Source organism: Dermochelys coriacea, chromosome 9 (genome assembly GCF_009764565.3).
Source record: "Dermochelys coriacea isolate rDerCor1 chromosome 9, rDerCor1.pri.v4, whole genome shotgun sequence".
In the NCBI taxonomy this organism is placed as follows: domain Eukaryota; kingdom Metazoa; phylum Chordata; order Testudines; family Dermochelyidae; genus Dermochelys; species Dermochelys coriacea.
Window position 1 is genome coordinate 36,947,438 of NC_050076.1, and position 14,207 is coordinate 36,961,644.

The following is a 14,207-nucleotide window of genomic DNA, read 5'->3' on the forward strand; positions in this document are numbered from 1 at the left end:
ATCATGGAACAGCAGTTATGCCGTATGACCAGTGAAACACCAGGAATGGCATGTAGTTGAAGTTAACAGTTCCCAAATGATATTTAGGCTAGAAATTATTCTTCCAACTATTTAGCAAATACTTATGAATAATAAATATGTTAATAGAAAATCCAGATTGGTTTGTGAACAATTTGCTAACCCAAAATAAGGGGTTTAACTCCTAATAAGTATTATTTTAAAAACTGTTTAGACCCCACTCTGCTAAATATATTAGAATACAGTTTTAAATCACAACTTGGATATTTTTATAAGCTCTTGTCAAATGCTTTTCAAGAAACATTTTCAACTGTATATTTATGGGGCTTACTCTTCTTTCACTAACAGTGGTGCAAATCATGAGTAAGTCCATTGAAGTCAATAGTTACACTGATGTAAAATTAATGTAAGTAACATGAGAGTCTTGCCTGTATTTGATTTTGTTAAAGGGCAGCTTTGATCTTCTTAGATCTGCTAATCTTGTATCTGTGTGTTCTGCTTTTGTAGCATTCTCAGCCCTGCCAATCAAAAGAAAGGCACAATTTTATTTTTCTCCATTGTTATGCTCTCTACACTTATGGAAAAAAACAAACACAAACAAAACCCTGAATATCAGAATTTAGAAGAAAAACAGCAGAACTGACATAAATATTTTTTGAGGAATAATCTATGATCTGGCTGATAGGAAGACCAAATTTTAATCTTGTGTGGTTTGAAATGGGTGACATATCATTTTTCACACTGAATACTACCTTCTGCCATTGACGTTAGTGAGGCTACCTGTGGAGTTAAGGTATTACTTGCATCAGTAAGTGTATCCAAATCTGGCAATAAATTTAGCAGCCCTTTACAAACATATTATCGTATTTTCGCTTGTTACCACAGCCTCAGTCCATTGACTTGAATGGAGTTACTCCATATAGACAGTGGTGTAACTGAAATCAGAATATAGACTAGGGTTTCTAATGGATGCTGTGACACATCAGTAAATAAATGGCAGAGAACTGTGTAAAATATATAAATATAATGGGACTATGAGCATGATCTAAATAGGAGTGTATCCATTGACTTCAGGCCCAGTCACCGGCGATACTATAGCTTAACATGATAAAACTATGACTTTGTAGGCCTTTTCAATGATTCATTGCTTATCTTTTCCAAAGAACAGTCACTTTCCAGCAGAGGTGAAAGACCTGACCAAACGCATCAGGACAGTTTTAATGGCCACAGCTCAGATGAAGGAACATGAGAAAGACCCAGAGATGCTTGTAGACCTGCAGTACAGCCTAGCAAACTCATATGCCAGTACACCTGAATTACGAAGGACTTGGCTTGAAAACATGGCCAAGATTCATGCTAGAAATGGAGATTTATCAGAGGTAATTTACAAAAGACAAAGAAATCAGTTTGTATTTAGATTGAGGTCTACAGATGAAAAGCACTGTATAAAAGCTCGGTATAATTAATTATGATTATTATCATCTAAGCTAAACGTGCAGTTTCCCTCAAGATGACTAAAATAAGATGTGGACTGGGTTGAAGAATGCCTGAATATGCTGTATATTAAAGGCTATATAACAGGAATTAACCATGAGTAGCTGACACATTGCTAAGCATGATTTGTCCTTGTCTACAGTGACCACAAGGTCATTGCCAGGATCATGTTAGCTAATTCAACTGTAAAAATTGTGTTTAAACCATGTAATTTCCTAATGAAGACAAAACTATGTAGTTTCCATTCCCTTCTGGGTTGTTTGTTTTTCAGCACAGGAGATGATCTGGGCCAAAGCAAAAGAAATTTTTTTTTGGCAAAAATGTTATTTGTATTAAATTGATTAATTGAACCCCAAGATCTTAGCCCAATAATATCTTGTTTCCAAAGTAACCATATATTTTCTATGGGTCAGATCCTGACACTCTTGTTTAAATCTTGCTCTATACGTACATAGGCAAAACTCCTATTAAAATCAATGATAGTTTTGCCTGAGTAAGGACTTCGATATTTGACCTGTGATTTCTTCAAATTGTCAAACTAAGTTTGTTTCCCCTTTTCCAAAACATATTCCAAAAATGAAGAGGGTTTCTGACCCTCAGCAAACTAATAATGTAAAATCTGGGGTGTACTTTAATATATTTATATGGTCTCTGGTTTCAGGCTGCTATGTGCTATATCCATATAGCTGCCCTCATTGCAGAATACCTGAAAAGAAAGGGTAAGTTCAATGTATTCCAATGCAATAATTAATGTAGAGAATTATACATCTGTTATACATTATACAACTGTTATACATTTTGCAACTGTTTTACTTCATTCAGATCACATTTGTGTTCTTTTCAAGATATCCTGCTGCTTGTACCCTCCACACATGTTTAAGATATGAGACTAGTAAATTCTTATTATAACAGCATAATAAAATACGTATTTTATACGTAAGAGGTTAATTGAATGTTTAGCTTTTTAGTGCTAAAGAGAATGCTTAATTTGTTAGTGTGTCATTATTAAATATGCATGTTATTAACACATACCAGTAGCACTATACTAATAACATCTTACACTACCATAGGTTACTGGAAAATGGAAAAGATTTGTACCTCACGTATGCTCCTGGAAGATGTTCAAGTCTCTGATAGTAATCTGTTACTAACTACTCACAATGGAGGAAGTGAGTGTTCTAACCATGCCTGTTTATGGGTCAAATAACATCATTTAGGAAATGGAATTACTGCTCTTTAACTGACCTAGTGAAAGAAGATGTTCTCAAAAGAGAAAAGAATTATGTTGCATGATTATGTTTTTAATAGAAAGCAATTAATACTAGGAAATATGTGTGATACTTTTCTGATGCTCATTTTGGTTGGACTATTAAATTTTCTTGATGAATTTTACGGTATATCACTAGTTACAGTATTTACCAACAATAAACCATTCTCCTACTGATCGATGCAGGGAACTCCTACTTTAGTCAGTGGGAGTTTTGCACAAAAATACATCATAAAACGATCATGTAATTTTCATTTCAAAATGAGTTAAACTGCTTAAAAAGGACAATTATACATCATCAATATCCAATAACAGAAGTAGAAATAAGACCTTGATTGTACAGTCAGAAAAAATGAACATCCAGATAATGATATTATACGTAGTACATAATGGACAGCTTTTTTTGGAGTTCATTTTCTTCCTTATAATATGATAAAACATTAAAGGCCCAATTCTACAAGATACAGGAGTATCTCTTGCAAGATGGTACATGCCTGTATCTACCACATCAAGTCAAATGGAGCCAAGTCTTGCAGGAGAGACACTACATTTTGTATGATTGGGTCTTAGTGTTCCCCCCCCCCTTTTTTTTTTTTTTTTTGCAGTTTATGATAAATCAAGTTTTATGGTTCAACCATTTATTTGGTGTAACAGTGAAATGCCTATGCAGAAAAAAATATGTGATTACATTTTGGATTAAATTCCCTGACTTTGTTAGGACTTTTGGACCCTCATCCCCAACTGGGTAACTTTTTCCGGCCACAAGATTTTTATGGTTACATAAAATCATCTGATTTCAGGGGAAAAATAAAGGGAAAAAAAGAAATGTTGTTGCGGTTACTGTAATGCTGCTCCTCTCAGAATTGATGTTCAAATTAATATATTTAACTTCCCAATCATTTGCAAAACCATTTTCAGAGTCAACAATAATATATTTCCTTTTCACATTAACAGAGAAAACCTGTTAAATGCATGATTAGGGCTAGAATCTATTAAAAGGAGGAAGCATTAAATTTTTTTTAATGTAAAGTCTTCATTTGTATCAAGTCTGAGACGAGTGGAGCCATGTAAAACTCCTACAGAATGTCATTTTTCTGAGGCTTATATAAACATCAATTGTGTGACTGGGGAGTCAACCTGGCAATGAGACTGATCCTGCTCTTACTGAGGTCTGTGACAAAACTTCCATTTGACTGCAGTGCAAGGAAGATCAGGCCCGATGTCTACATATAATTGCCAGTCTAGATTATTTTACTTAGAGCATAGCAGAGAAATAAAAAATAAGATTTTTTGTCTTTAATTATATTATTCGTCTGCCAATCTCTGCTAGTTTATTAAACTTACATTTCAGGGTTGTTCTGAGCATGAGCTAGCTCTATAGGCACAGCTTCCATAAAGAGTTGCTTCTGTGGAAAAGAGAATAAATATTTTGGGTGTGGGGGAGAATCAGATGTGTGTTTGGAAAGGAGAGAGTAGTCTGATAGCTCATAAATGATGAAGTCACATCATCTGCAGGAGTGAGACAAATGTATTAAGGGAAGTATGCTTTTCGTCAAGCAGGGGAGTATGATGGGAAGTCATGCGTGTAAAGAATGAACAGCTTAAGGGTAATGTCAAAACTCAGAGGCAGTAAAATGTCAAATAAGTCAAAACAAATAGTAATAGCAACCCCTTTTTGGTGTGTAACTCTGTGTTTCCAAGCACAGTGGTACAGTATATTTCACTCTAAATTTAATAGATTACCGTCCTTCAAATTTTTCTGCTGTTAAACTAAACACAATATAAAAAGAACAGGAGTACTTGTGGCACCTTAGAGGCTAACAAATTTATTTGAGCATAAGCTTTTGTGGGTTACAGCCTACTTCATTGTTAGTCTCTAAGGTACCACAAATACTCCTGTTCTTTTTGTGGATACAGACTAACATGGCTGCTACTCTGAAAACTAAACATCGTGTGTTTCTGAAGTTTGTCTTAACATCACCTTCTCTGGCAGATTTTCCTTTTAAAAAGCACTAAGGTATTAAATCACTATGGGCCAGATTCTGTCAATCTTACCCTTAGTGAGTAATACTGTATTTTATACATAGTCTAGCTGAAAACCACTGAACTACTTGCATGCTTAATTTTATGCACTATGAGTGCTCTCATTGACTTCAGAAGGGCTACACATAGTGTGTCAAGTTAAATATGTATGTAAGTCTTTGCAGGAATAAGGGCCGATTGTACTAGTCAACATGAGTAATGGTGAGAGACTCTAGCCCTGTAGTGATGCTATTGTACCATTACTGTAGAATACTATCTTCTATGTTTCAGAGTAGCAGCCGTGTTAGTCTGTATTCGCAAAAAGAAAAGGAGTACTTGTGGCACCTTAGAGACTAACAAATATATTAGAGCATAAGCTTTCGTGAGCTACAGCTCACTTCATCCAATGAAGTGAGCTGTAGCTCACGAAAGCTTATGCTCTAATAAATTTGTTAGTCTCTAAGGTGCCACAGGTACTCCTTATCTTCTGTGTGTAGTTTTATATGGGTTGGCAGAGTGATAGAACACAAGTGGAGTAATGACAGGCAGAAGAAGGGAGAGGATTTCTCTGAGATCATTGCCGTATGAGTACATATTAGTGTATCTGCCTAGACAAGCGGATTTATGCCACAGAGGGAACTTAGAAGAACGTGTCATAAATTCAATCAGTTCCATTTGTGCCACTCATCACTTAGATTGTAAAAAAAATTAAAAAGTAATAATCCTAGCTAAATAAAATTGGTTGTCATTTTACAACATCCTGTAGCCTTTTAAAATCCATGGTTATACAAGTATTAATTAGTATTGTTATGGCTTGTACTTCAAGGCTTATTTTCCATGGGATGGCCAGCTTTTCTAAATATTACCCCAAACATTAAAGAAGAAGGAGCTATGAAAGAAGATTCTGGAATGCAAGATACTCCATATAACGAGGTTAGCAATGGTGGCATTTAAAAAATAGAGTTCTGTAGTCTTTTAACTTTATTACTTTAAGGGTTTTTTTAACTATTTATTTATTTATGAAGTGTTAACCAGTTTATAAATCCTTGTCATGTAAATATCTTTCCTAATTCACCTGATGCCGTTACATCTATTAAAATTAGCTTTCCTTATAAAACAGTTTTTCTAGAAAGTTGAGGATTATAATGCCTAACTTGGAAACACTGGTACCACCGGAGAGTGGGACAGTCAAAGATAGTTTTGATTACTAAATAAGTTATAAACGTTTCTGTACTGAATAGGGGGCCAACTGTATGTATTCTGTGGCTCTCCCAGTCTTTAAAAGTCTCTGGTTTGTGATATGGGTTAAGATCTGAATTATTTGCAATGGCTGTTATGGGTGAAGGAAAAAGAACTTATCTTTAGTTCTATCCCAAACCTGTAGTGTAGCCTTTGCTAAAAGATACGCATATGTTTCTGGAAGGCAATAACATTTTTATATGATACCTGCGCACATTATAAATGTGATAAACTATATTAAGGGATCACTTTACCCAATGCAGACTCCTTTCACCTTAAATATGGCAACTGTTTAACAATGCACAATAAAGCCACAAAAACATCCAAGTTAAATAACTGGGAAGGAATTTTAGCTTGACGGATTGTAAAATACCAGAACTGGAATATGGGGAGGAAACCCTGACTAAAACATCCCTCTGTTTCTCCAGAAAAGTGCCAGGGGGTCTTTTTCTATCTACAAATATTTTATATCTCATCCATTAACTTGCTAATGTCTCTGATGGAAGAGTGCTAGTGATCCAGTAGGTAGCAGCACTTTCTGTATCACCTGTGTGTTCTTCAAAGGCCCAAGCACTGACTGAACCAGCCTGGCATTACTTCTCTTGTGGTAGCTTGCAGAAGCATGGCACCAGGTGGTATGGCTGCAGATATATGATAGCTCATGGTTTCTGAAGCTTTGGGAATTTCTTATTTTTGGCATTTTGAACCTTTAAAGTGGTTCTTAGTGCTACATGAGACTGTAGCAGGTTGCCAAATGATTTTCACCAATTTCTTACTAAACTTCTTATGACTATATTAACCTACTTTATAGAAGAAATCATGTTGAAATAAAACAATATATATGTACTGTTGATGTCATCATAATTACCAAATGCTATCAACAAGCAAGTCACCACAGAATTTTTATTTGTGGGATTACAGAATATCCTTGTGAAGCAGCTGGAGTTATGTGTTGAATACCTGTGGAAGTCTGAAAGATATGAACTGATTGCTGGAGTTAACAAGCCTATCATTGCTGTATTTGAGAAACAAAGAGATTTTAAAGTAAGCTGGGTTTCCAATTAAAATTTCTGTCTTAAAAAAACAAAGAGTAGCAGGAAAACACAGACCGGTGTTGTTCTTTGAATTGGCATATTTTAATTTTATTTTAATATTGCTGGGGGGTTTCTTTCGTCTTTTGATGACTGAGTTAAAAATATCTTGTCTGAAGCCTGTGCGAGGTTATGGAAACCCTGTGAAAATACATTTTCTATGGTTTCTGTAGCTCTGAGATCCCATAGATATAGTTTTCATTATTCAGACCTATGTTAGTAAAATTACCATATAATGTCACCTATGAAGGTAGTGACCAAACATTGTTCCATCTCCATGGCTATTCCATAGCCTACATGAAATTAGTATATTGGCCTTTAGCTCAGTTCCAAGAGAATTGGGGTCCACATCACTATAATGACTGATGCCCTGACATGCAATGAGCTCAAAAAGCGAGCAGGCTCCTGTGCCTGTTTGAAGTTGGTTGCAGGATTGCGGTCTAAACAATCCCCTTTTAGGCAGTCAAAGCAGAAAGACTAACTGGATCGGGGGGGGGGGAAGTGTCTACTCTCTAACCCACAAAGCTGATCCCACCAGCTCAGGGTTTGGGTACACTAGTGGGACAGAGGATGGAAACTCACATTGCTGTCACCTATGCTTTACCTGTGCCATGAATGGATGAAGGGCTTTGCTTTCAAATCCTGTTCCTTTCATAGGCACTAAAATCATACTTGCAAATTTCTTCGGACAAATGAGCCCGTAAAGCTCATTAAAACCATAATATTGTTGCCTGGTGAAATTGTATCAAAATTCTAGCCATTTTTTATGTAGAGATTTTAGTCTATGTCTAACATTATGCTCAAATAAATTTGTTAGTCTCTAAGGTGCCACAAGTACTCCTTTTCTTTTTGCGAATACAGACTAACACGGCTGCTACTCTGAAATCTAGCATTATATGACCCTTCTAGAGATCTATTCTTATTTTTACAACTCCTAAGACCAACTGAATAGGAATTGCTATATGCATTTATTAGAGAGTTAATTTTTAGCAGTGAAAATGTTTAGATATACCTAAGCATAAAAATAACCAAAATTACAGGATAAAGGATTTAATTTTGAAATTATTCCATGTTTGCTTTTGTTTTTCTTTAATTTCAAGTAGAAAAGAAATTACTTAATAATAATCCAAGTCATTGATTTCCTTGTTTAAACTGGAAAAAAGTAACAGCATGGGATGCAATTTAGGAAGCATGGCCCCAGTACAAAATACGGCTTTTACCAGAAGTTCACACTATGATGATAAAGTTATAGAATAACTGAAACTGAGAAGGAATAAAGACGTATCCAGCGAAAATACTCTGGAGCTGATTCTGGCTTGCGATGGCGTATAAGGGCAGTAGTGCTCTATCTGATGGTGGGGGCGGTTTGGTGTAAAGGTGGTATAAAGAGACTCCTGATCTCTTTATAGGCAGCCCCTTCTGTGCTGTGTCTTTCAGGATGTGCTCTTAATTCCATTCCATGTCCACTGAATCGCGGTTCAGTAATCAGGATGAGTAGCCGCATCACTGGCCATCCAGATGTGGGGGGACCATCACATTTCTTTTTCTACACATTGGGACAGACTTATACTGTAACTCTTTCCTTATGGAGCTATGCAAGAAGGCTACTACCACCCTAAAACTGTGTGGCCAGGAGAAGGCAGGAGTCTTGAAATTAACCTCTTGCAGCTGCTACTGAGAATAAAGAAGGTAGCCACCTCCACATGATTGGAAATCCTATGGAGGCAAATTTAGCCTAAATAAAGCCTTTAAAAATATAATTTTACATTTCATTTTTTCTGTTTCCTTTTACCTTAGAGACTGTCAGATCTGTACTATGACATCCATCGATCATATCTGAAGGTTGCGGAAGTAGTGAATTCTGAGAAACGTTTGTTCGGGCGATACTATCGTGTTGCTTTTTATGGACAGGTACGTCAACCTCAGATTTAGTGTGTAAAATCTTGTATCTATGGATATAAAAGTGCACATTTTGGGAAAATCATTCTGGACACACTTTTCTTAAGGAAATTAAACTAGGCAAACATGGTCAACAATGAAACTATGTTGTAATATTTCATTAAAAAGCCTGGGCTGAGCCCAGAAGTCTTTACTTTACGTCAGTGTAAATTGTTAGAATGGATTTACACTGGTGCAATTGAGAGCAGAATTTGCACCTTGATTTCTAGTCATTCCTTACTCAGGCTAAGCTGATTTTGAAGTCAAGGTCAGTGATGTTTTGTGTGATAAGAATTTAATAAAACCTAGTAATGACCTCAGTATTCAGTCCCATCTTTCTAAGCACCATAAACTAGAGCTGGGAACAGTAGCTAATTTGTTGTTTCTTCCTGACTTTCTGACTTTTGCTTTTCAGCCCCTTCTGATTCTATGCAATATGCTGTATAGTAGTTTTATGCTATCTACTGTGCTTTAGCCTGTTCAGAACAATCCCTGTGGCATGAATTTACACTTTTTCCCACTGGAAACCATTGTGGGAGGCCAGCATGTTCCTTTAAGACATGTTTGGCAACCTTGCAATTTCCATTCCTCTGTAATAATAAGGTGTGTAAACAACAGATTGATATGAATCATTCTGTTTGCTAATTAGTTTTTAATGCTCTTTTCTTCTTTTGGTCTTATTCAAGGCTGTGGTAAGTTCTCTGTTCTTTTGCATGCTTTCTTTAATTCTTCTCATTCATCCTCCCCTGCCCCTAGTACTATTTACTTAACCTTAACTGTTTGTGCTTTTCACTATTCAGTGTGGCAAATTAAATAACATTGTTTCATTCATTGTCACATCTTGCAAACTAATTTTTGTTTGTTTGGTTTCCCTGAATTACAAAAATGTTTCCATCACCATGCTGAATCCATGGGCTCTACTGCCAATGACCCCAGCGAGAGCGTTGCTATTGACTTCATTGGGAGCAGAACTGCACCCCGTGTTTCTTCTGGTGAAAAGTTTATTGTAGCTCTAATGCTGTTTAAGTGCAAAATTGTGCACTAGGCCTAAGCAGCTACTCAATGGAGTATGACTCCTAACTCTCTGCTCAGCTACATAGGACCTACTCCAATTACAGCTGGAACAGTGGCACTGTACACCTGATGATCCCCTCTGTGAGTCAGGGAGGGGAGGGAGGAGAAGGAAGGGACCAAGAATTGGTCCCTGTTTGCTGGTCAGCGGAACTGGACTCTTCAGGTGCAAGGGGGGAAAGCAAAGTGCAGCCTATAAAGGACTGCCGTGACTTACTTTCCCCCACCTTTCTAAGAAAGAGGGAAGCAGGGAGGCATTGTGACTCTGAAGTCACAGTTCCTTCCTAAGGCAATTCCTGGGGCAATGCAACTACATGCCAGTTTTCAGTAAAGGCTGAGCCTTAAGTTTAAAACTAGTCCTGCATGAGTAGCTGAGCTGCGCTCAAACAAACAAGATTAAAATCTCCATTACAATGCAAAGGCTTTTCTGTGAAACAAGGGCAACTTCATTTAAACAGGCTTAGTGATATAAAGAATATGATTGATTTGCAAACAAATGCCGCTTGATTTATACGCTGGAGCATGCTTAATTTAAGCTGTGAACAAACACATGGCTTTAAAATACATTCATGGAATTTTTAGTTTCACTAAGAAGTAAAAATCTTTCATGTTGTGGGAGGGGAAGTTGTCCTGGATTTTCCTGACAAAGCCCCAGTGACAAAAGATAGGAGTGTAATGTGAAATTAAAGGTAAGTGCTTTAAAAGAACAATGATGGGTAATAGCATTTACCAGGAGAAATCTGAAGTGATGCACTTAGTCAAAGAACATCCTTTGGATGCAAACGGTTTACAAATATTCTAAGCACCATATTACCAACCGTACATGACAACCTTAGAAATAAGGCCTGATCTGAAAGGGAAAAAATCAATCAATTTCCATTCGTGGCTTGTGCCTGCATACTTTTCCCTCTGAAAAGTATCCTTTTTGTAATTCTCTAAACTCCTTTGCCCCACATGCCAATAAGTTCCATTTTCATTATACACCTTAGACGTTTTCATCCATTCATTACCAAGAGTATTTGAAAACCTCAGTAATGAAAGGTTATTTTGATCTTGCTTAAATTAATTTAAAACTGTATAGACACATTCTTTTTCCTACTTTAGGCTGGCAGGCAGACTAAGTACCCTTTACATCTAAGTGATACCAAGTCCAAACTTTACAAAATTAGACACCCAAATCCTTATTAGGCATCTGTTATTTTTCAGAGGTGCTGAGCATTGACAGCTACTATTGACTTCACTGTTGTATTCACAGTGGAAGTTGTGGTATGTTCAGCATTTCTGAAAATCAAAGACTTTTATTTAAACACCTCCATATGGATTTGGGTGCCTAACCTGAGGTTTTAAAATGCTGGACAACAATATCATAGGTATTTAGCCATATAAGCAAAAAGTTCTAACAAAAATATAGTGAAAAAGTAACTTTTCAATAAAACTACAGACGTTTAGACTGATGTAAATTTATGAAAATTGCTCTATTCAGTATGAGATACAATATAAGTATGAGATACAATAGAGTGAAAATCAGCATTTAAAAATTAAATACCTATTCAAAAGTGGCAGAAACATCATAATGCAAAATACTTACTTATCCTCTGAGTAGCAGGAGCATGATGTGCCACATTTGTATTTCTCCCCTGCAACAAAAAACACCCATAGAGGGCAGATTGGATAAAATACTCTTAGAATAGTGCAGCTCCTTGGTGTGTGCATTCTGTGTTGACACCAAGTGAGGATTTCAGAGGTTCACAGTGAAATTTTAAAATTGCACTATTTTAACACTGTCTGAACAATGGACAAAAATCACTCTATAGTATTTTCCAGTGTATCTGACAGATTCACCAGCCATAAAAAATGGGCACAATTCTGATTTGCCTCTGGTGTCAAGATTATAATCAAATCTACAGTAACTTTACATGGGAGCTCTGGTTTCTCCGTGGTGCAGACCTTTTAAATGCGCCTCCCTTGGAAGTTCTTGTAGGCCCCATACTTTTTGTGCACCTGTGCAAGGGCCAGCTAAAATTTGCGCCCAATACCTGTACCTGCATGTGCAAATCAGCATTGGAAAGGTTAGGTCCCTACTTGCCTTGGAATAATGCAGGTTTTAACAATGCAGAACTGCACATTCTGATTTAGCTGATACAGTTAAGGAAGCCCACTCAAGGACCCTTTAAGTCTTTTCATTTAGTCACAGCTGCATAGTACATGCTACTACTTCAGCACAGCACAACTCTGACTGAGCAATGAGATACCCCAAGATTTATGCCTATTTATTAAAACCTGAGATTTCAGGGTTACAAAACTTGGCTTCCCTTTTGCATTTCAGTGACCTATGTTATCCTCACTGAGCTGGTAGTTAGATTACAAAATGAATTCAGATTAATTCATCTTTCCCAATGCAGTTAGGAATTTTTCTACTTTCAACAATGCAAACTGCAAGACGCATTTACACATTATCAGGCTTCTGCATCGACTAGAGCATAGAAGCAGTTTATTTCAAGAGGGGCTGTTGGCTCCCCAGTAAGATATAGGACTGGTGAGCAAAGTTTCATTAGCTGGCTCAGCTTGACTTTGGTTGAATAAATCCCAACAGGTCACAAATGGGGGCTGCTCTTTCTTCCTAAAAGCACTATGAGTTCTGCCAACGGCATTCAGCACTGGGGAGGTGGTGAGACACTATGGCCTTCTGCACCAGTAATGTGCTAATGAGACCCAGCTCAATGTCTCATTTCCAGACAGTGCCATGATTCAGATATCTGAGCACCTGTGCAAGATAAGTGCCTGGATGAATTGAAGCTAGCTCAGACAGATCTGATGTGTTGCTGGTAGGAGAAAAGAAGAAATTCAAGACCATAAGAAGAGCTCTGAATTCTCTTACCAATTGTCAAGGTCATATTGACCAATTGTCAAGGTCAAGGCCTCAGTGTCCTGTTGTATTTGTTGCTAGTCCTTCACACCCAAAAAAGCCACGAATGCCCGAAATATTGTTTCCATCTTTGGCTGGTTAGGATACTGTGCCCTTTTCTATCTGATCTGAACCCAACAATGACAAACCCATGCCTTCATCACCTTCAGGCTATACTACTGCGGTGCATTCTGCCTGGAACTGACCATAAAGGCCACACAGAAGGTCATGCTATTACAGCAAGCAGCAGCCAATCTGCTTTACAGACATCATTCTGTTGCTTCATGTGCTTAACTGACTTCCTAGCCAGAATAAAAACTGCTTCAGGGTCTTGGTGATACTTTTCAAAGCCTCACTGGACTGGGGTTTACTCTTCCCCTGAGACTCACTTTCAGAGACTGATCAGTTTGAAAACTAAATTTGATGGTGTACAAGGTATAACTGTTGGGAGCTGAATGCCAAGATTCACAGTGCCAGGTCAACTGTTGAACCCCTTATGTATGAAGATCAGGATGAGCTTGGGCCTTGCCACTTTAGGGGTGCAATCCAAACTATCATTCAATAAAAATGACCCACAATATCCTAGGCACTGTCAGGATCTTCCCTAGGAAACAGGTGAGACCAGCAACCTCACGTACCACAGAAAGTGGTGATGTCAAAGTGGGGAGCAAAAATGTGACTCTTTCAGAAGCTTTTTAAGTTGCATATGTGTGTGGCATCTAGGTAACATGGTGATGGGCTCATTACAAATACATCAGATAGATGGTTTCAGAGTCGCAGCCGTGTTAGTCTGTATTCACAAAAAAGAAAAGGAGTAGTTGTGGCACCTTAGAGACTAACACATTTATTTGAGCATAAGCTTTCGTGAGCTACAGCTCACTTCATCGGATGCATGAAGTGAGCTGTAGCTCATGAAAGCTTATGCTCAAATAAATGTGTTGTACTTGTGGCACCTTAGAGACTAACACATTTATTTGAGCATAAGCTTTCATGAGCTACAGCTCACTTCATGCATCCGAAGAAGTGAGCTGTAGCTCACAAAAGCTTATGCTCAAATAAATGTGTTAGTCTCTAAGGTGCCACGAGTACTCCTTTTCTTTTTTATCAGATAGATGCTTTACCCATACAGCTGGCTCAACAAGTCATTACACTTGCCAGAATT

The 14,207-nt window shown here is 37.4% G+C and overlaps 1 protein-coding gene across 50 annotated transcripts in view; it reads left to right on the forward strand.

Moving 5' to 3' along the window:
* Positions 1 to 14,207, forward strand: part of DOCK10 (dedicator of cytokinesis 10) — a 237,444-nt gene that overhangs the window by 205,376 nt on the left and 17,861 nt on the right. For 29 of the 50 annotated variants that reach the window (XM_038415561.2, XM_043493049.1, XM_043493053.1 and 26 more), the window contains 6 exons: positions 1,182 to 1,397; positions 2,174 to 2,231; positions 2,583 to 2,681; positions 5,628 to 5,734; positions 6,962 to 7,084; positions 8,929 to 9,042. In XM_038415561.2, the coding sequence (XP_038271489.1) occupies positions 1,182 to 1,397; positions 2,174 to 2,231; positions 2,583 to 2,681; positions 5,628 to 5,734; positions 6,962 to 7,084; positions 8,929 to 9,042 (717 nt within the window). Of the gene's footprint in view, positions 1 to 1,181; positions 1,398 to 2,173; positions 2,232 to 2,582; positions 2,682 to 5,627; positions 5,735 to 6,961; positions 7,085 to 8,928; positions 9,043 to 9,755; positions 9,762 to 14,207 lie in introns of all 50 variants that reach the window. The other 21 variants (XM_038415556.2, XM_043493039.1, XM_043493037.1 and 18 more) reach the window with 3 other exon arrangements.